The 20,562-nt window shown below is 36.7% G+C and overlaps 1 protein-coding gene across 1 annotated transcript; it reads right to left on the bottom strand.

Moving 5' to 3' along the window:
• Window positions 1–18,157: 18,157 nt before the first annotated feature.
• Window positions 18,158–20,206, bottom strand: LOC113321464 (probable WRKY transcription factor 41). Its single transcript, XM_026569373.1, has 3 exons — window positions 19,584–20,206; window positions 19,340–19,468; window positions 18,158–18,932 (listed from the first exon to the last, which is right to left on the bottom strand). Exons 1-3 carry the CDS (start codon window positions 19,922–19,924, stop codon window positions 18,335–18,337), a joined length of 1,068 nt encoding a protein of 355 aa, XP_026425158.1. The 5' UTR covers window positions 19,925–20,206; the 3' UTR covers window positions 18,158–18,334.
• Between the last annotated feature and the right edge of the window lie 356 nt (window positions 20,207–20,562).

Here is a 20,562-nt window from a genome sequence, read left to right as displayed (position 1 = left end):
TAATGGCAACTGCAAGATGAAACTTAGCTTATATAAAGACAACTCTCTTTATTGATGTTTAGAAAATCTCTCAAAACTAAACACAAGCTCTAATCTTGCTCATTTGATGAACCACAACTTTGGTGAGCATATATATAGAACTATGTATTCCTTTTCCTAGTCCTATTACCTTATTACATGTCTTTCCTTTTCTTAGAACTAGATGACTTCTAATTCCCTTAGGATTACATTAATTTCCTAATCTTGTCCTAACCAGCTTGTTAGTGACTTCTATGTTGAAGTTTAACCAACATTCTCCCCGTTAAGCTTCAACCTTACCCGTGACATATCTTGTACTACAATCAATTGTCTCATTTCTTCAAACTTGATCCGATCTAATGCCTTTGTCAATATATCTGCTTTCTGCTCAGTTCCTGGTATGTGTTCAACGTTGATGATCTCCTTCTCGATACATTCTCGTATGAAATGATACCTTTTGTGATTGTGTTTTGTCTTCCCATGAAACACTGGATTTTTAGTGAGTGCAATTGCAGACTTATTATCAATCTTGATGAGAACTTTTTCAGGTTCTCTTCCTTTGATTTCACCCAACAGTTCTTGAAGCCATATTGATTGTTTAGCTGCTTCTGTTGAAGCCATAAACTCAGCTTCACAGGATGAGAGGGCTACAGTGTCTTGCTTCTGTGAACACCATGTAATAGGTTCTTCTCCTAGATAAAATATATGACCAGTTGTACTTTTTCCATCATCTTGGTCAATATTATGACTGCTGTCACTGTACCCAACAATTCCTTTTGATCCTCCTCGACCATACTTCAATCCATAGCTGATTGTTCTTCTTAGATATCTCAATATCTGCTTTATTACATCACCATGAGACTTGCGTGGACTCTGCATATAACAGCTTGCTACTCCCACAGAGAAATCCAAGTCTGGTCTTGTGTGTAACAAGTATCTAAGGCATCCAACATTTCATCTATAACTCGTTGGATCAATCTCAGCTTCTTCTTGTGCCTTTGAAATTTAAGTCCAAACTCCATTGGTATCTTAGTTGGATTACAAGTTTCAAGTCCTGCTTCTTTCAGAATTCTCCTTGCATAAGCTTCTTGTTTAATCTGAATCCCATCTACTCCTTGATGGACTTCTATGCCAAGGTAATAAGTGAGTTTTCCGAGGTCTGACATCTCAAACTTTGATGACATTTCTCTCTTGAACTCATTGATCACCTTAAGGGAGTTTCCAGTCAAAAATAGATCATCTACATAGACTGCAATCAAAAGAAGCGTTCCCTTTTCTTCTCTTCTGTATACTGATATTTCTTTAGAGCACTTAACAAATCTGATTTCTCTTAAGATTTGATCTAACTTTGTATTCCAGGCTCGAGGAGCTTGTCTTAGACCATATAGAGCTTTTGATAACTTATAAACCTTATGCTCTTGTCCTTTTACTTCAAAACCTTCTGGTTGTTCAACACACACATCTTCTCGCAATTCACCATGTAAGAATGTTGTCTTAACGTCTAAGTGGTGAATTTCCCATGAGTTTGATGTTGCTTCTGCTATTAAGAGATGAATTGTCTCTAGTCTAACAACTGGTGCGAAAACTTCATCAAAGTCTATGCCTGATTCTTGAACGTATCCCTTAGCTACAAGTCTTGCCTTATATTTGTTGACAGTACCATTAGCATTCCGTTTTATTTTGAAGATCCACTTAAGACCAATCACTTTTACCCTACCTGGCTTATGAACTAGAAACCAAGTCTTGTTTCTGTTGATTGAAATAATTTCTTCTCTACATGCTTGTGTCCATTTAGTCGAGACCTTTGCTTCCTGAAAATTCCTTGGTTCATCATTAACAGAAAGTAGCATAATCTCACACTCTTCTGCAGCTTGAAGAACATAATCCTCCAGATACTGTGGCTTTTGTATCTGTCTTGTTGATTTTCGCAGTGGAATGGGTTGAGTTATTTCATCGATCTCCTCTTTGTCTTCTTCTTCTTCTTCTTCTTCTACTTCTTCGTTATTCTCAGTGTTTTCATTATTCTCTTCTTCTTCTTGATTAACATCATTATTTCCATTGGTATTGATGATTATGGGTCCTACGCCTTCATCAATTACTTGACCCTATCTCATGTGAAACATTCCTGGATCCCTACTTGGTCCATCATTAGTTTCTAAGGTTCTGAAACTTATGTGTCCTAACCTTGCGTGCCACTTCCATGTCTGATCTTCCAGTCTCATATTCAGACACAATAGCCTTCCAATCATGAGACTTATCTTGTAGAGTCTATTCTGTGAGCGTGAGACTCTAACTAAAAGTCTTTCACTTGGGTCATGAAATGTTAGATAATCTTGTCGCATTCTAACATCACATCCAACTTCTGTAGCTTGTCCTAAACTTAGAATGTTGCTTTGTAAGTGTGGGATGAAGTAGATGTTTGTGACAAGCTTCTGTTCTCCGGTCTTGCTCTGAAATATAATTGATCCTTTCCCTTCAATTTCTACAGAAGATCCATCCCCAAACTTCACTTTTCCTTTGATTTTCTCATTGAGTTCAGAAAAATAGTGTCTCTTACCAGTCATGTGGTTGCTGGCTCCATTATATAAATACCAGATTCCTTCTTCTCGATCCTTTGATTCGTAGTTCTTTGGTATTAGTTTCCCTTCGTTTAAGAATACAACTTCGTGCATGAAAAGAGCTGTATCTGCTTCCCTTGTTTCATTCTTGTTTGCTTCTTCCATCTTTTTTATTCTTTCAGGGCATACAGAGGAGAAGTGTCCTGGTTTATCACATCTGTAACAAATGATGTTTGATCTAACCTTCTTTTCTTTCCCTTGGTTTTGATCATTCTGACTTGTTGTTCTATCTTGTGAGTTAAACCTTCCTCCCCTTCCTCGACCTCTGTTTACTCTACAACCTTTTCCACGACCTCTTCCTCTTGTCGCAGAGTTTTGTTGGTAAGAGTTTGTGTCCAAGAGTTTTCCTTGAGTTTCTCCATTGTTTTCTTCATCAAGGATTCTCTCTTCATATGCTTTCAATCTTCCAATTATATCTTCATAGCTAGTCTTCTTTAAATCTAAGACTTGTTCGAGAGAAGCTATGATATGAATATACTTGGATCTTGGTAAACTATTGAGAAACTTCTTTACCAGTTTATCTTCATCAATGGATTATCCAAGTGACGCAGCTTTTGAGGCTATATCTGATAGCTTTCCTGCAAAGCTATCAATAGTATCAGTGTCTTTCATCTTCACTCTTTCAAATTCAGACATTAAGGTTTGCAGACGGGCTTCTTTAACTCGATCATCTCCGAGATTACGTGCCTTTATTGCATCCCAAATTTTCTTTGAAGTTTCCTGTTCACCAACTTGTATAACAAGACATTCTGGTATTGTTTGAAAGAGTAATCCAATGGCAACATTGTTTTTGTCTGGGTCCAATGTACCAGGATCAATTGTTTCCCAAACTTTGTAGATTTTCATCAGTACCTTCATTCTCATGGCCCATACTGTGTAGTTTGTGGCGTTGAGGATTGGAACTTGTATTAATGGTGGCGTGAACTGTTTTGCACCCACAATGGTGGTTTAGTTTTCCATGGCTCAGAAACAAGCTCTGATACCAATTAATGGCAACTGCAAGATGAAACTTAGCTTATATAAAGACAACTCTCTTTATTGATGTTTAGAAAATCTCTCAAAACTAAACACAAGCTCTAATCTTGCTCATATGATCAACCACAACTTTGGTGAGCATATATATATAGAACTATGAATTCCTTTTCCTAGTACTATTACCTTATTACATGTCTTTCCTTTTCTTAGAACTAGATGACTTCTAATTCCCTTAGGATTACATTAATTTCCTAATCTTGTCCTAACCAGCTTGTTAGTGACTTCTATGTTGAAGTTTAACCAACAACAGTCAGCAGAGGGCCTGGCGGGAAGGGTAAACAGGACAAGTGGAGCTTTGGGGCACAAGGGTGTGGGGCAACCAAATATATCTTTTATATTTGGAGTTCTTCGTATAATAAATAATTACTGGAGACCTGCATATAATTTACATCTCTCCCCCTTTAATGAGAGCAACAATCTCTTAAGCTTAACTTTTCGCATCCGTCAGACCTCCCTGTTTTCAAATTCAGCCGTCGGACCTGAATCAATTCCGAAAATTATTTCCGTGTGAACTATTCACGGTAACCATCGGATATCCTCCGTGTTTATATCTCATCCGTTAATTTAAAAAGGGATTTTATTACATAGGCCGGTTATTTTAGGAGCGTATTTTGAAAATAAACATAAGGAGAAGGACCTGAAAATTGTCACTGCACTACTTCGTGTTTTCCCTGTAGTTCTCTCTTTTCTTATTCACGATTCACACATTAATGACTATAAAGATTGAGAAACCACATATAGAACAGGAAAACACTAATACTTGATCTTTGGGATCGAATGTTATATGAAAATTTTCAGGTCAGTATCTTATACTCCACGCAAAAATAACCGTGTAAACCTAAAAATTCGACGATGACGTGCATCGCACGTACACTCTACTTGTAAAATATAAGGGAAAAAATAGGTTACTTAGGACTTAAATAGTTATACACTCCCTCCGTCCTAATTTGATTGCATCTTTGTTTGCATTTTTTCATTTATGTACCAACCTTATACACAAAAAAATCCAACTTGCATACTGAAGTACTTTGAAAAAACTCATTTCGAAGCTCTTGATAACAAATTTGATAATGATAGTGAATCACAGTGGTAAAATGATATGAATGTAATCAAGTTTCTGCTTAATATTCTATTTAGCGGGGGAAAAACATAATATATTGGCTTTGGGGCAAAAAAATCCCAAGAACGGCCCTGACTATGTCCCCTCCTCTGTCTTCTGAAACTTCAGTCGAAGTAATCAGTGTTGCAACAATAGTTTCTGGAAATATATCGTGTGCATTCTCCATGAGGTTTTCAGTAGTATCCTTCACATTAACCAATGCATCCGAAGTAGCACTTTTGGCTTTAGGAACCCACTTTTTCTTGTATTTTGGAGCAGGATTTGAGCCACATTTCTCATTAGGATGCCCAAAACTCTTGCAATAAGAACAAGCAGTAGGTTTCCATGGGTATATATTCAGCCCTAACTTCATACTTCTTATCCTCAATTTGGAAGGGAAGTATAGCAAAGTAAGAGCAATTAGCATCAACTTCCACACGCACCCTTGCATATGACATTCTAGTCTTCATAGATGTTGGAGAATCCGCATAATTGGCTTGCCTACAAGACTAGCAATCCTGGAAAAACCCATTTTGTTCCAAAGATGAACTGGCACATCCCTGAGAACTATCCAAATCGGTACAGAACTAATTGAACTAATTTTTTGTTCAATGAAGGGAGACCAGGGTCTAATCAGAAACAATCTACTGCCAATGTAAACTGACCCTAATTTTAAAAAAGGATGTCCAACGATTATTACTATTTGATCTGCACCTCCTTTTTTAGCACCCCCAAAATTTCCAGATGGTGAAGAAGAAGCTCTCAAAAGTGGGAAATCTTCGGATCCAAAATTCAAATCATCTCCATAAGAAGGATTAGATGTCTCTTTGATTGCTTGTTACAGAGATTGAAGGGGATGAAATGCCTCCAATCATGGTGAAAAACCTGGCTAAATTGGGGGTATATTAATTATATTTTTCCTACTTTTAACATCCTACAAATATATCCTTATACAACAATAAATATGTCTCTACTTTTTTATAACCTTATCTATTTAAAATTAGATTACCTTAATACCCTCACCCATATAATATTTTTTTTTATTTCAAAATGGAACAAATTTCTTCATCTACCACTTCACCACCACCACTAGCACCACCACCGCCAACATTCAACTACCATTCCACCACCACCGTCCAACGACCACCACCACTAATATTCCACCACCACTCCGTCACCACCACTAGTCTGCCCCGCCGCCACCGCCACCGTCGTCGCCGCCACCATTAGTTTAGATATTTTTGTATCAACAACAGTAGTTGATCCAAATAAAAATAGAATCAATAGTATAAGTTGATCCATTTAGGGGATCAACAACAGTAGTTGATCCAAAAAAAAAGGAACAACAGTAGAAGTTGATCCATTTAGGGGATCAACAACAGTAGTTTATCAAAAAAAAAAAGGATCAACAATAGAAATTGATCCAATTTAGGGATCAACAACAGTAGTTGATCCAAAAAAAAACGGATCAACAGTAGAAGTTGATCCAATTTAGTGGATCAACAATGAAAATTGATCCATGTAAATCTCCAAAAACAATCTCAATCCCATTCCACAAAAAAAAATCATGTAAATTAAAGAACCGCCATAAATAAAACAAAAAACATCCACATCCACAACCACCGTCACCTACAGTACGACATCATTCACCACCACATCAACAATACCATTTAGCAGCAACGATCTCATATTCTTTGATCTCGGAAGACCTCAATTTGCATTACTATCATTATCGCATCCTGCTTTCACTCCATTCCATAATCGACCCTTTAATTCATAGGAAAACCCTAAATCATCAAAACTCATTATCCATTAGCTTCAATTACAGCAACAACTCATTAATTCGAACTCATCTCTGTTTCTTTCAAGATCTCAACCACTAATTCTGACAAACATCAACAACAACACCTTCATCCTCTTGAATCTCCAGCTCTTCTTGACTTCAATTCAATAATCAATTATTCAACAACAACAGTTAACCCTAGATTCAAACTGTAAATTTTTTCTCAATTTGATTCGTCTTCAAACATAACCAGCAGAACCTTAATCTCATCTTCCTTTTCTAGGGACCGGCGGTATCATCTAATGGTAGAAGAACCAACACCCATGAATTCGACTTCACATAATCAAAACCTAATCTCGGTTTCAATCTCGTTCTGTTACCTGAGTCAAAGTGGAGAATGAATCTGTTGGTACGGTGACAGAGGAGTTGGTGGTGATGGTAGTTGCAGACGTTGAAGGGAAGAAGAGAAAGAAGAAGAAATAAAACCCGATCTAAAAGAGGGAGGGATAAATATGGAAAGGAAAAAAATATTAGTGGACCCCTGATGGGCTTAGGGATGAAGAGGGACATATTTATTGTGTGATAAGGATATTTGTATAGACCATCAAAAGTAGGGACAAAAGTTCAATTTTCACCTAAATTGGGGCCTACTCCAATTAATTTGGGCCTCCACTACAGGACAACAAAAGATCATTATAAAGTAAAAAAGAACACCCCTTATCCAATTATTTCTAAAAATTGCTAATTTACTCCTTTATTAATTAGCGTTAATCGGGTGATTAATTGATGTTTAATCAAATTAAACTAGAAATTAACCAATCTTGACTCTTCATCAAAACGTGATTTTTATTTATTTTTTTATTATATTTTTATTTTATTTTATTTTTTTGAAAAAACTCGTCCAGAATCGGTGGATGTTCATGCTCACATAAACTGATTGTAAGAATCGGTTGATGTGTGCATCAACATAAACCAATTGTGGTTGATGTTCATCACATCAATCCAGAATCGATTTATGTAGGTGTACCATATCTACCGATTTTGGGGAACATCAATAACAATCGGCTTATGTGGACCCTTAAATAATCCGATTGTGGGCATAACAGTTAAGAAATCAAAGGTTGTACAATCGGGTTATGTGGACATACATGTAATCCGATTCTAGCAAAAAAATTCATACCAGAATCGGGCTATGTGGACATTAACATAGACCGATTCTGGTTCAATATTTCCAACCAGAATACACATTCAGTATAATCGGTCTTTGTGGGCATGAACAAAATCCGTTTCTAAATAAAATCGGTTCATAAGTACATTGACGTAAACCGATTCTAATAAACCCAGAACACTTTGATTTCGGAAAAATCGAATTTTTAGGGATTGCATGTTGCTAAAACCTAATTTAGGGGATTGGGTTGCTAAAAAAAGTACTTGATTCGTGTCGTTTCATCCGCTTCTATGACAATCGAAGATGGTTCGTATTAAAGGGAGAAGAAGAGAAGAAGAATCGGTTGGAGATGGAGATTGAAATTAATTTGATTTTGATTTTGATTTTGATTTAAGTTTTTAGTTTTATGATTTTGATTTTATTTTTGATTTTAGTTTTGAAAAACGATCACCTCAGAGGGCCTTTATTAGAAAAAAAAGATTAAAGGTCTATTACACAGAGTTTGTTGGTGTCCTAGCGACAAGCTGGGCACCAACGCATTTGTAGTATTAGTATTTGATGAAGGGTAACTTGATAGTTTCATCTCTTAATAATCTTTTTTTGACCTGTAGTGGAGGCCCAAATTAATTGGAGTAGGCCCCAATTTAGCCTGGGTGAAAAATGGGAAAAACTCTAGAAAATTGCCCTTTGACATGTCATGTCATGTTTTTTGGAACGCTGATTTTAGGCATACTGAAATCTTTCTAGGCATACTGAAAAGACAAAAAAGGTTGTGAAATAACAAAATCAGATATTCTCTTAACCCAAATTTTTTTAATGACAAATCTACCCTTTACGTATTAGTGTTAGTAATCTGGATTAGTGATTAAATATTTTATTTATAAATTAAGATAATTTTCAGAAATATAAAGGTTGTTTAGATGAAAAAATTTGGGTGAACAAAAATCAAAGTTTTGGTTAAGAAGGAGAGAAAAAGGAGAAAGTGAGAAAATTTTAATTCTTGATTCAATGGAGGATGAGGAGGGTCATAATTCTTATAAAAAACCTAGGAAAATACATATATACTACAACAATGATTCCCAAATGGCTGATTTCTTATGAGAATGATTTTACACAAACTCAAACTCAAGCTCAAACTCAAACACAAACTCAAGATGATGATTTTTATGAGCCAAATCCAGATGATGAGTACATATATGAGGAACCCAATGCTTCTAATACACAGATACACTTCTATCTTATGCTCAATTTCACTTCTACAGCTCGAAATTATCAAAAGTTTAGATTTTTGCTTCATGGTTCGACGAACCAGGTTGAGGTTCGAGTCACATCTATGATCCGAATCAACCAAATGATGAACGGTTCGGCTCACTGAATCTGTTTATAGCATGCGCCGAACCTATAACTTTCTTCTTTGTTGCCCTTTTGCTAGACACTAGTTCGGCTTATATGAAAGTTTCATAGTAAGCCGAACAACATCCTGAATAGCCCGGAATAAAAATAACCACTGGTTCAGCTTATATATTCAAAATCGTATGATCCGAACATGAATTTGTTAATTTTTGGGTTAAAATATTGTTATTGGTTCGGCATATATTGAGAATACCGTATAAGCCGAATCCTCTAAATGTTCAAGGTTCGGCACATAATATGATTATAGTATGAGCCGAACATGAATTTGTTAATTTTTAGGTTAAAATATTATTCGTGGTTCGGCACATATTGATAATATCGTATAAGCCGAAACATGTAAATTTTCATGGTTCGGCACATAATATGATTATCGAATGAGCCGAACATTGCTATTATATTCCTTTTGTAGTATTTAACCTTGTGATATTCTTTGTAGATCATGCTTGGCGGACCTGTACCCATGGAAAATCAACCTGATCCAGTAGACATAATTCACTAGGATACCAAGGATCACTTCCAAAATGATTTGGTATGTAAGAAAATTTTGTTTACCTTAATGTTGTCGTTATATTCCAAAGTTTTTTTCTTATAAATTATTTGTTTTGGAATGAACATAGAGATGGAAAACTAAACCCGAAGTTCTTGATTGGCTTGAGGAACACGCGATGAAGGTAAATTGTGTACTAGTTAAAGCACAACAAAGCCGAGGGGATCGGTTTAAAATGATTTGTGAGCGTAGTGGAACCGGCGCTAGGAAGGTTAAAAAAGGTACCGTATATGTTGGGAAGACCGGGAGAAAGAATAGGACGAAGACGAAGAAAACAAATTTCCCTTTCAAGATCGTTTTCAACCTCAAGAATAAGTCCTTGAACAAAGAAGATCAATATTGGATAATGAATAAAGATATGGATTGCCGTCATAACCACACACGTCCCAAAAACCTTCATGGACATGCGAAAGTAGCGCGACTCAAACCTTACGAGATGCTAGAAGTGCATAAAATGACACGAGCACGTTTGCTACCGTCTAGGATTCTTAGCAAATTGAAGGCGGACAACAAGAATAACAAGTCGACTATGCAAACTATCTACAGTGCAAGACAAAAGATTAGAAGACTCAATTTGTAAGGTAGGATGGTGATGCAACAAGTAATGTGGTTAGGGGTGAAGAATAACTACGCTTTCCAAAAGAAGTTGGATGACTTTGGTCAAGTCACACACCTTTTCCTTTCCCACCCGGAATGCGTCCAATTGGCTCTATGCTTCCCACAAGTTATTATATTGGATTGCACGTACAAGACTAATAAATATGAGATGCCCTTGATGAACATTGTGGGGCATACTTCGACGAAGGCACCGTTCACCGTGTCTTTTTGTTTCTTGAAAATTGAGAAAAAAAAGAGTTATGTTTGGGGTTTAGAACAATTGAAGTTAATCTTCCGGGAGGGTGCTCTTCCTAAAGTGTTCGTTTCCGATCAAGATTCATCGTTGATGTATGATATTAAGAAGGTATTTCCAGATGCTTTCAACTTCCTTTGCACGTTTCATATATGGTGCAATATGAGGAAAAAATGCCAACTGATAATTCAACCACTTAAGTTGAAAGAATTAGAGAATATTGCTAAACTACCGTCGGAGACACGAGTAAATAAAAAGAAGGAATTCTTGAAACAATATGAACATAACCTTATGTTTAGACACAAGAATTTTGGTAGTAATTGGATACAAGAATTAACTTATAGAGTCTTCCATATATGCATCGACTTGTTGATGCAAGAAGTGGATTTAATTAAGACATTAGGAGCCAACTTGGAGGAATAGTGTGTTTGTAAAATGAAGACATCTATGGGACTTTCATGCCGCCACGACCTACTTCGGTACAAGTATGGTATCATACCATTTGAGGATATTAATCATTTTTGGAAACAATTAAGCTTCGATCCTCTCCCAACCGAAGACGACGAGGATGATCTAGAGATATGGGACACGACAAATGGGAAAAAGTTTGCGGAGATGTATATGAATATGTTCCGAGCTCAAAAGAAAATCCTATGGGACAACATGATGACGGTCATGTATCCTTTCACCCAAGAAAATATTTTGGAACCGAAGAAGAGTGAACCGAAAGGTAGGAAGAGTAAGAAAATGAATAATTTTCAAACTAGACAAGCCAACAAGGAACTATTGGCTACTAAAAGGGATCCATCCGGGGTTGACTACCATGATGCAAGGTATGAAAAGGCAAAGAAGGAAATTGATATGTTGATGAAGGAGGAAGAAGTCAAACTACCAAAAAAACGAGGTCGTCTGAGTATTCAAAAAGCCGAAACAAGTAACAAAGCGGTGAATGATAATGATTGTCCGTCACAAGCAAAGGATAGTAAAGAGGATGTGAAGGGGAAGGCTAAGATGTATCCTTCACAAACTAAGATAAAGGAGAAAATGACCGTACATGAAATTGGTAGGATGAGAGGACCCAAAAGAGATAAGTCCGGTAAATATTTGAGGCCTATCAATTTTATATACGATAACTACTTGGAAGATCTATCGCCATTAATTCATGAGCATATTATAGCAATGGACGACGTGTAAGGTGATGGAAATTGTGGTTATTACGTCACGGTGGAACAACTTGGTCCTTTTAAGGAAGGGAATAATCCGGTGCCCTTTGAAAATGAAGTGAACTATATTCGGCAACGATTGTTACAAACCCTATGTAAAAACAAATAATTATATAAGACAATGATGAGAACATGTCCAAGAAGAGATGCAGGGGTGGCAGCGGAGTATGTTGCATTCGAATGTCGTTTTCATGGGGATTTTATCATTACTGAAGAACATTGGATGGCAATGCCCATTTGTGGGTTTTTAATAGCGGAGACATTCAATTGCGTCGTACATTATTTTGCATGGACGGGTAGTAGCTTTACTTACGCGCCTCCAACAAAACCTTGCCATGATGGTGTAAAGGATAGAAGACTTGTTATTGGATTTGTTCAAAATTGTCATTTTATCGGCCTCAAACTTAAACCCGGTTGCCCTTTACCACCCATGATGAGTGCAGCATTTTGGCCTAGATTTGAAAATAATTATTCGATGGATTGGTGTGCAAATTATGCGACGGAAATGGATCTTTAGAATTCTTTGAATGTGCATCCGCCAAGTGGACAAGTAATTGAGTTTTCAAGTGATGAAGATGAAGAGGTCAGTGAAGAGGATGAGAAAGAGGTCAGTGAAGAGGATGAGATTCGTTTAGGATCTCCATAAAAAATGTTTCATGGATTTATCCGCGTATTTTGTGTCTTTTGATTTTCGTGTATGATGAGGATGATATTTTGACTAGAATTGCAGTTACATGTACCCATCAAAACGAAATACTTGAATGATTTACTTTTTGGTTATGGAACGTGTCATTTTCTGGAAACTGGAACCATGAACACAGGAGAAGGTTCGGCTTGTACCATTAATTCAAGGAAAGCTGATCCCGACAGAGTGATAAAAAGCCATAGTTTTTCTGTCAGGTTCAGCTTGTAGTATTATTTTGATGAAAGCCGAACCTGACAGAAAAAAAAAACCAGAGTTTTTCTGTCAGGTTCGACTTGTAGTATATTTTTGAAGAAAGTCGAACCTGGCAAAATAAAAATAAAAAACCAGTGTTTCTTTGTTAGGTTCGGCTTGTAACAGTATTTCAATGAAATCCGAATCTGGCATGATTCATGAACACAAGAATTATTATATCATTCCAAATAGACTTTTCAAATTCATAGAAAATGTGGAGTACATCCCCCCTTGCAATAAATTTCTAATATCCTAAACGGGTAATGAGAAACCTTCTAAGAATGTGGTAGTGATCTTCATATTTGAAAAATTTTCCCTTCCATCGTCGCCATTCCTCTAGAGATCGAACTTCAATCTCAGAGTTCGTTTCACCCTTGAGTCGATATCGACTCACAATCCGAACTAAAGCTATGAAGTCTGTGACTTTTTTCTTAATACTTTCAATTCGGAAAAACAAGGACGCACTATCCCGGTCGTGAGGATTACATGTTTCCGTGCAGAAGGCTTCATGAATTCTAACCAAGTAGTACATACTCATCATACCTTTCACTCGTCATTCTTCACCCTTCTTTGGATAGTATGCTACATAATTAGTGCAAGGAGATAAATCTTCTTCTAGAGTATACTTAGGAGTTGGGGTGCCATTTTTTGAGCATATGTGCTTAAGAATATGAAAAAACATGTAGGTATATATAGAATATAGTTTTACAACGGCTATATTTTTCAAAAAAATTTACAGGTTCAGCTCACCATATCGGTGAGATTTAAGCCGAACTATATAAGTAACGGCTATTTTTTTGAAATTTTTCACAGGTTCGAATCGCCATATCGGTGAGACTTAAGCCGACTATATACTGGATTACACGCCAATAATGATTTTTAAGGATCGGCTTATAACTCAAATTATAGAGCAAGCCGAACCTTAGACATAGACAATTCGTCTTACAACTAAAATTACAGGACAAGCCGAACCTAACAAAGAATATTAGAATTTCCAGGAAACCAACTTAAATAATTAACTATTATGCGATTAAAACATGAAATTGAAGGTGCCCGTAACACGAATTTAGTGCACTTACGCAAACATTAAAAATATAGTTCAACACCTAAAAGTCAAAGAACTCAAAAAATGTACTTAATACTTAAGAAAACACTAAAAAGAACTTGGCAAACTTAAATGTGCACTTAACGACGACCCTTATTGTTAGTTCCACGACCACCTCATCTTCCTCCTTGGCGTTCATATTCCGACGCATTATCCCTAGTACCACCTCCACTTGTACCTTCACCAACTTGTCGAGACCTCTTAGTGGTAGGCCTTTGTGCGGGTACCTCGGATTCCTCGGGTACTTGTCCTTTGTTTATAATTGCATCCCACTTGTTGTAGAGGTATTTCTGTTCTTCAATAGTCATAGGTGTTTTTCAACCAAGTTTCTTCTTCATTTTTTTCAACATCTCCCTACCCGCATCAACCTATTTTCATTTGACAACAACTTCCAACCGTGAGTACGAAGACATTTTTACCATGAACTTATATATGCAAGAGTATAAAGTGAAATTATTCTTACCATTATCTTGAAAGCCATCACTACTTCTTCGGAAGTAGACTTGGCAAATATCTTGATTGCCTTCGCCTTCGCCTTATCAGCTTTCTTTTGACTTTTCTTATTGATAATGAAGGGATGAGAAATCTGATTATACCAATCCATGTAGCCCGGATCCTGTTCACATGGATCATCACCTAAAGGTACTAACTTGGTAACATCTAATTTGTTAGTATCTACATTATTCCAATACTCAAGTGTAGGGTCGGGATCATACTTTGGTTCCCATGATGAAGTGGTGCTTTTAGTTCCATTACCACCCTTTGGAAACAACATGAATTTCTCGTCAAACAAAGGAACCTTTTGGATGCATCCTAATTGACGAACTATTCTCCGAGGATCGTATATTACATAACCACCGAGATAAAACAATGGACCATGGTACATAGCCACCGGCATATCCTCATCTTCAACAATTTCATCTTCTTCATCTTCCTTCACATATGGTTGAAAAACGATGTCATCAACCCTCATTGTCTCTACTTCTCCCTCAAACTTTCCACCAACTGTTTTTTGTTCCTTTTCTTCGAGTCCTCATACTCGTACCTTGTTGTTGTTGGCTCTGTATCAACCCACTCGACATCCTTTTCAAACGTTTTGGCCAATTCCAAATTGGGAAATGGTCATATACCCACACCTACATCCAAATAACCACATAACTAACTTAAAATGATTGAATTAATAGAAACAGAACAGTAGACATTGTTTGGTTTGACACAACAAAGTAATAAAGAAATTTGAAAACTCAGTGCATTGTTCGGCTTAAACGTTGGATGGATTATAAGCCGAACCTGAGAAAACTTATGGTTCGGCTTATGTGTAACCATAGTAACAAGCCGATCCATACACTGATGACCCAAAAAATTTCAATTTTGATCGTCGAGAATTACCTGAAGCATAGTGAAATTTCCTCCAATGTTTGTGCTTGTCAACCTAGAGGCGGCCGCAAGTTGGTCCAGCAAGTAAGCCAGCGAAGTCGTTCCCCAAGCATACTTGTAAACGGTTTCAATATTCTTTACCAATTGGAGATAATTAGCATTTACCTTGTTTCCGGTAAGGTCAGGAAAGATATCTCTGCCAAGAGTATTAAGCAAGTATGCGGTTACGGTTTGCTTAGATTTGATCTCGTCCATTACCAACACCCCCTTCTTTAGTTTCTCCTTTGTGCACTCAAATTCCTTTTTCATATTAGTTAGCTTGATCTTCTTATTCTTCTTATTCCTTCCACCAGGTATGCAAACGAAATCGACATCTCTAACGGATCGACAAAACTCCAACTCAGTTTTGAATGAACCCTAACCAAGAGTTTCCTTGAACAACTTGTACAACTCTTCCCAACTCATGTCATAATAATCAGCATCCACGCTTCTACCCCTTGTTTTAAGGCCTGCAATACTCGCTTCATCAGGAGAGATTGACATCTCTCCAAAAGGTAATTGAAATATGTAAGCCTCTGGACAAAATCTCTCGGCAAAACAGGAGGCTGTCACGCTATCATATTCTTGATGTCCATATTGAATGGCAGGCCATAAAGCAGAGGATTGTACGTAAGAAACCACCTTATCAACCTCTTCCGAAAGTTTCCATTCTGCTGCCCTCTGGTGTCTCAATACTCGGACTGCACGGTTTTGATCAGGATTCTCATAAATCCTTTTTTCCCAAGATTCGGCGTAACCAATCAACACATTTCCTCCATCTTCCGGAAGACCATGAGGCTCACCATCCGATCTAGGTGAAATTACATCATCTTCATCAGGAACGTGAAAACCTGTAGCCTATTGTTCTGCAACTTTGTTCACTGACTTTGGTTGTGCAACCTTCTTACCTTTCTCGGGTTCTCTTTGGGGTTGTGTTTCTTGAATATCATCAACTTCTTCATCATCATAAATTCCTTGTTCTTGTATTCCAACTCTTCCTTGTTCATCAACTTCTTCATCATCATAAATTCCTTCTTCTTGTATTGCAAATATTCCTTGTTCATCTACTTCTTCTATGCCAGTTCCTCTATGGTTCACTCCCAATTTTTTCTTACCTCCTCCTCGAGGATCGGGAGCGTTAGAAGTAGAAGGTGTTACCTTCATCTTCTTTTTCTTTTTAGCTGCGTTGTTCCTGACATAAGCATAAAACTTATAAGCCTAATACTTCGAACAACAAAGGAATACAAAATATATGAAATATGTATTTGATTATGATTTACAGAGAGTAGTTCGGCTTATATGCACAAAATACTACCAAGCCGAAAATATATATTCGGCATAAAACTACTATTCTCGAATAAGCCGAATCCATATTTACGAACTAAAACAACTATTCGTCGCATAATGATTTCATAAAATGAGCAAAAATAATGAATTCTAACAACACATATTCGACTCAAAACAAATAGTATCGAATAAGCCGAATATATACTTAGGAATTGTAACATATGTTCGGCGCATAATAATATCATAGGATACGCCGAGCCTATACACTTGAACAATCTATGAAATTCTACAAATACATGTTCGGCTCAAATCTAATTGTATCGAATAAGCTGATCCTAAATACAAGGCTTCTATTTAACAAAGTTCGGCTCGAATCTCATCTAAACTTTTAAGCCGAACTGTTCATATGCATTTTCAGAGTTCAGTTTCAAGAACAGTTCGGTGCAAATATGGGAATACTTTTAATCCAATCCCTACCCTGTAACCGCCGCAAAACCCTAATATTTTACTATTAAACCTATTATACCAATCAAAAACATCAAATACGAGATGGGTTTGTAGAAACACTTTCTTATTCTCATTTAAGGTGTTGGTTCTTCACTTTGTTCTTTCGGTTCGAATTGTGTTTGGATTTCACTTTGTTCTACATCTTCATCTTCAGTTGGTGCTTCAATTGATCTATTAGAACGCGTTACAGTTTTACGACGACCCATTATATAGTAGAGATTAATCGACGATCAATTTTTCATGAATCGACGATTATCAGTTTCACGGCGATGCGATGCGATATGAAGTGAGGGAGGCAGAAGAAGACTAGAAGACTAAAAACTGATTTAGTATTTTTCGTATTAGGTTTTTGTATTAGGGTTAGGGATAGATTAGTAATTTAGAAGATTTAAGGGCATATAGGTAATTGAACTATCCATAGGGTACCCCTTATAAGGTCACCCAAGTTAGGACTATTGATTTGTATGCCTAGAAAAATTTAGGTATGCCCAAATCAGGGTTCGTTTTTTGGAGAGAGATAAAAAAAAATTGTTTTTTTTTTTTTTTTTTTTTGATAGAGGGTCGATTTGTTGTGGTGATAGCTTTTGGGCTACTGAACTAATTTAGATTGGCAGAATTTATTGGGCTGGGGTTATGCGGATGGGCCATTACTAAACTTAAAGAAGGCACAAAATCTTGGTTATGGAACCGAACACATATGATCTTTAAACAATTGCAAATGTTTCCTAGACACTCACTAAGTCGGTTCCTCGGCATGTTCTTCCGCATTTCCTTTTATTTGCTTGGAAAAGAATGGATTCTGTTGGTAGTATCACTGTGAATACTGCCCATGATCTTTAACGAATATTCAGATAGAACAAAGTTAAATATTGTGAAAATGTATTACAACAGGCCACACATTGTAATGAATCCCGTCTCATTTTATTTTCATGACAATTTTACATTTGATCATAAGTTGAATTTTCAATGTTCCCAACTTGTTGTTGCCGTTTTCTTTTACCTTCCTATAGTTGAAACTATATTTTGTCGCTGCCATTGCTTTTCCTTTTGGAGTTGTGAAGCATGAAGATATGGTGTATGCTCGTTGAGTTGTGCCAATGGCTTTGCAAGGACTAGCTCTAAAAGCTCGAAACTTCTACAGATCTTTTCACTTTGACAAAAGTAATGAATATATTAGTAAATGAATAATGAATTACAGAAATGCAAAAACTAGATCTTTTACAATTAATTTTATTAATCTTAATCCTAACTCTCAGTAGTTTCCACCTCAAAAGCTTCCAAGCATCAGCCTTTACTGTTGCAAGTTTCTTAAGTAGTGTCGATGCAAGTCAAACGAAAAAGCTCGAAATATCAATTGGGTAATGTGAACCAGATTGTATAGGTTCCATAGGGATATCCAAGTCTAAATCTTGAAATGGAGAACACATATCTAAAGTTGCAGCTGAAATGAGCTCATTAACATCATATTCTGACGTTTGTAGAGTATGACCGTAAGTAGATAAGTTATTGGATTCGTAAGCTGTTGGAGAAAAGAACTGAGAGGCAAAAAGACTACCCATGAAGTAATTATCAGGTGTCAATGAGCAGAAAATGTTGTTGTTGTTTTCTTTCTCCATACATGGAATGGGTGTTGAAGCAGAAGGAAATGAGAATGAAGATGTTCCGAGTACTACTTCTTGTGTCGTACCGAAATTTTCTGCTTTAACATGACAACTTGTTTGATAATTAATGGGTGCTTCTTTCGATTTATTTTGTTTTTGATCATGTTTCTTGTGTTGTTGCCCTGGTTGTAGATGTGAAGCTTGAATACAAGTGTGTCTTCCTCGGTACGTAATGTTAAACGTTGATGGGTCTCCGTCGATTCGTTGAACTTGTTTCATTGCTAAACATCCTTGAACATTTCTATGTGTGCATCTGTAATACCCCCTGAAAAAAATAGTATTTGCATAAAATTAGATAATGCAACATATAGGGAGGCAAAAACTAGTTTCCAGTAATGTTTTAAAGCTGCCCTAGTCGACCGGTATCATTATAGCATCCATCGACGACTGTTACCACCGTAACGGTGGCCATTATACACGTTATAACGGCAGTTGGTTTCCTCTGATCTTATCAGCATCACCATCTCATGTACATGTACCATTTGTGGTTCTAAGAAAATGCTTCTTGTTAGGGGAAACATAAATTGAAGCCAAAATTCGGCAAAAAGAAATTGTCTTTACAATCAATTTTTTAATAGGAAGTGTGACTCATGGTCCCATGGCTTTTCAAAAATTAAACTCAAAAGTGAACAACTTGTACGTACTATTTCTAGGATGTGTTCTAATGCTCACCTTGGATAGTTTGCATTAAGAATGTCCTTTTGCCCGTACTTTCTCCAGCTGTATCCGTCATCTGGAGGTCCTTCAAGTCCCATCTGTTCGCTGACACGCACTTTTTCCGTCCATCTTGGTAGAGTTTTTCTAGTTATTCATCACATAATCAAAATAGACATATAAGATGAAATTCATACATATAGCAGTTCCGAATTACATTCAGAATTGAACTCTATGTATATAGACATCTGCATATATCTACCTCTTTTTGGAGTAGTCGGCCATGAGATCGGAGTCGTAATCGCTAAGTGGGCTTCCGGTGACGGAGCATGGTGGCGACTCAGTCCGTGTGATTGGTGTCAGAGTAATTGGTGTCATTTGATGAGGTTTATCACTAACATTACCTTCTGGCTTGATTCCATTCAACATGAAAAGAGAAATTTCGACAGAAGATAGGATTTTAGTTATCAGTAACTTCCCATTTGTAATAGCAGATGGATCAAGATGCATCTCTAGTTGTTTCAGGTGCTCTTTTGCATGGCTTAACTCATTGATTATGAAAGTTTTTTTCTCCCAAGATATGATGGTACTATTTTTCTCCATTCTTACCGAGCTAGTGGCTTAATTAGTGATTAAAAGAAGTGGAAGTAGAAGATGACAAGCTGTAAACTGAGAAATGATAAGAACATCCAGTGAAATATTATAGGTTGGTTTGAAATGAGGAGTTGTTTTCTTTGTTAGTTACTGCTTGTCTTTGCGTACATAAAAGGAAAAAGATGAACAAAATCTAGAGATAGAGAGACTTGAAGAAGGAGGATGGAAATGTTGAGGAAGGAGGGAGTGAGGAAGGTTCAATATATATGGGAAAATCCTAATTGGGAAATTGAGTGAGTGAAATGAATGAAAAAGTTATGTAGAAGTTCGACTGAAATTGAAAGATATGGAGAATCTAGTGTAAAGTTTTCTAGGGAAGAATTGGTCTTTGGTCAAGTTTAGGACCTTCGGTTGGTTGTAGTGTATTAGCGTACTACTGCTGCAACTTAAGGATGGGTGGAGCCGCAGCAGGGAAGGTAACTACTCTAGGAGCTTGGATGGTTGTGCAGTATGTGATATTGCATATGAGAATGAAGGTAAAAGGGAACAAAAGTAAATAGATACTTAAAGGTATTTATCGCGATTTCCTAACAGATAAGTAATTCAAAAAATTAGTTAAAAAGACCAAAATCAACAATTTCTAGGTG

This window comes from Papaver somniferum, chromosome 11 (genome assembly GCF_003573695.1).
Source record: "Papaver somniferum cultivar HN1 chromosome 11, ASM357369v1, whole genome shotgun sequence".
NCBI classification, from domain to species: Eukaryota; Viridiplantae; Streptophyta; class Magnoliopsida; order Ranunculales; family Papaveraceae; genus Papaver; species Papaver somniferum.
This window is presented reverse-complemented; position numbering and strand designations above follow the sequence as displayed.

What these genes read in the sequence shown, in the direction of transcription:
- LOC113321464 (XM_026569373.1), bottom strand. Translation starts at nt 19,924, where the DNA reads ATGGAGAAAAATAGTACCATCATATCTTGGGAGAAAAAAACTTTCATA. An exon ending in GCCGACTACTCCAAAAAGAG is followed by an intron (nt 19,469 to 19,583) that starts GTAGATATATGC and finishes ATGAATAACTAG; the next exon opens with AAAAACTCTACCAAGATGGA. An exon ending in CTTAATGCAAACTATCCAAG is followed by an intron (nt 18,933 to 19,339) that starts GTGAGCATTAGA and finishes TATTTTTTTCAG; the next exon opens with GGGGTATTACAGATGCACAC.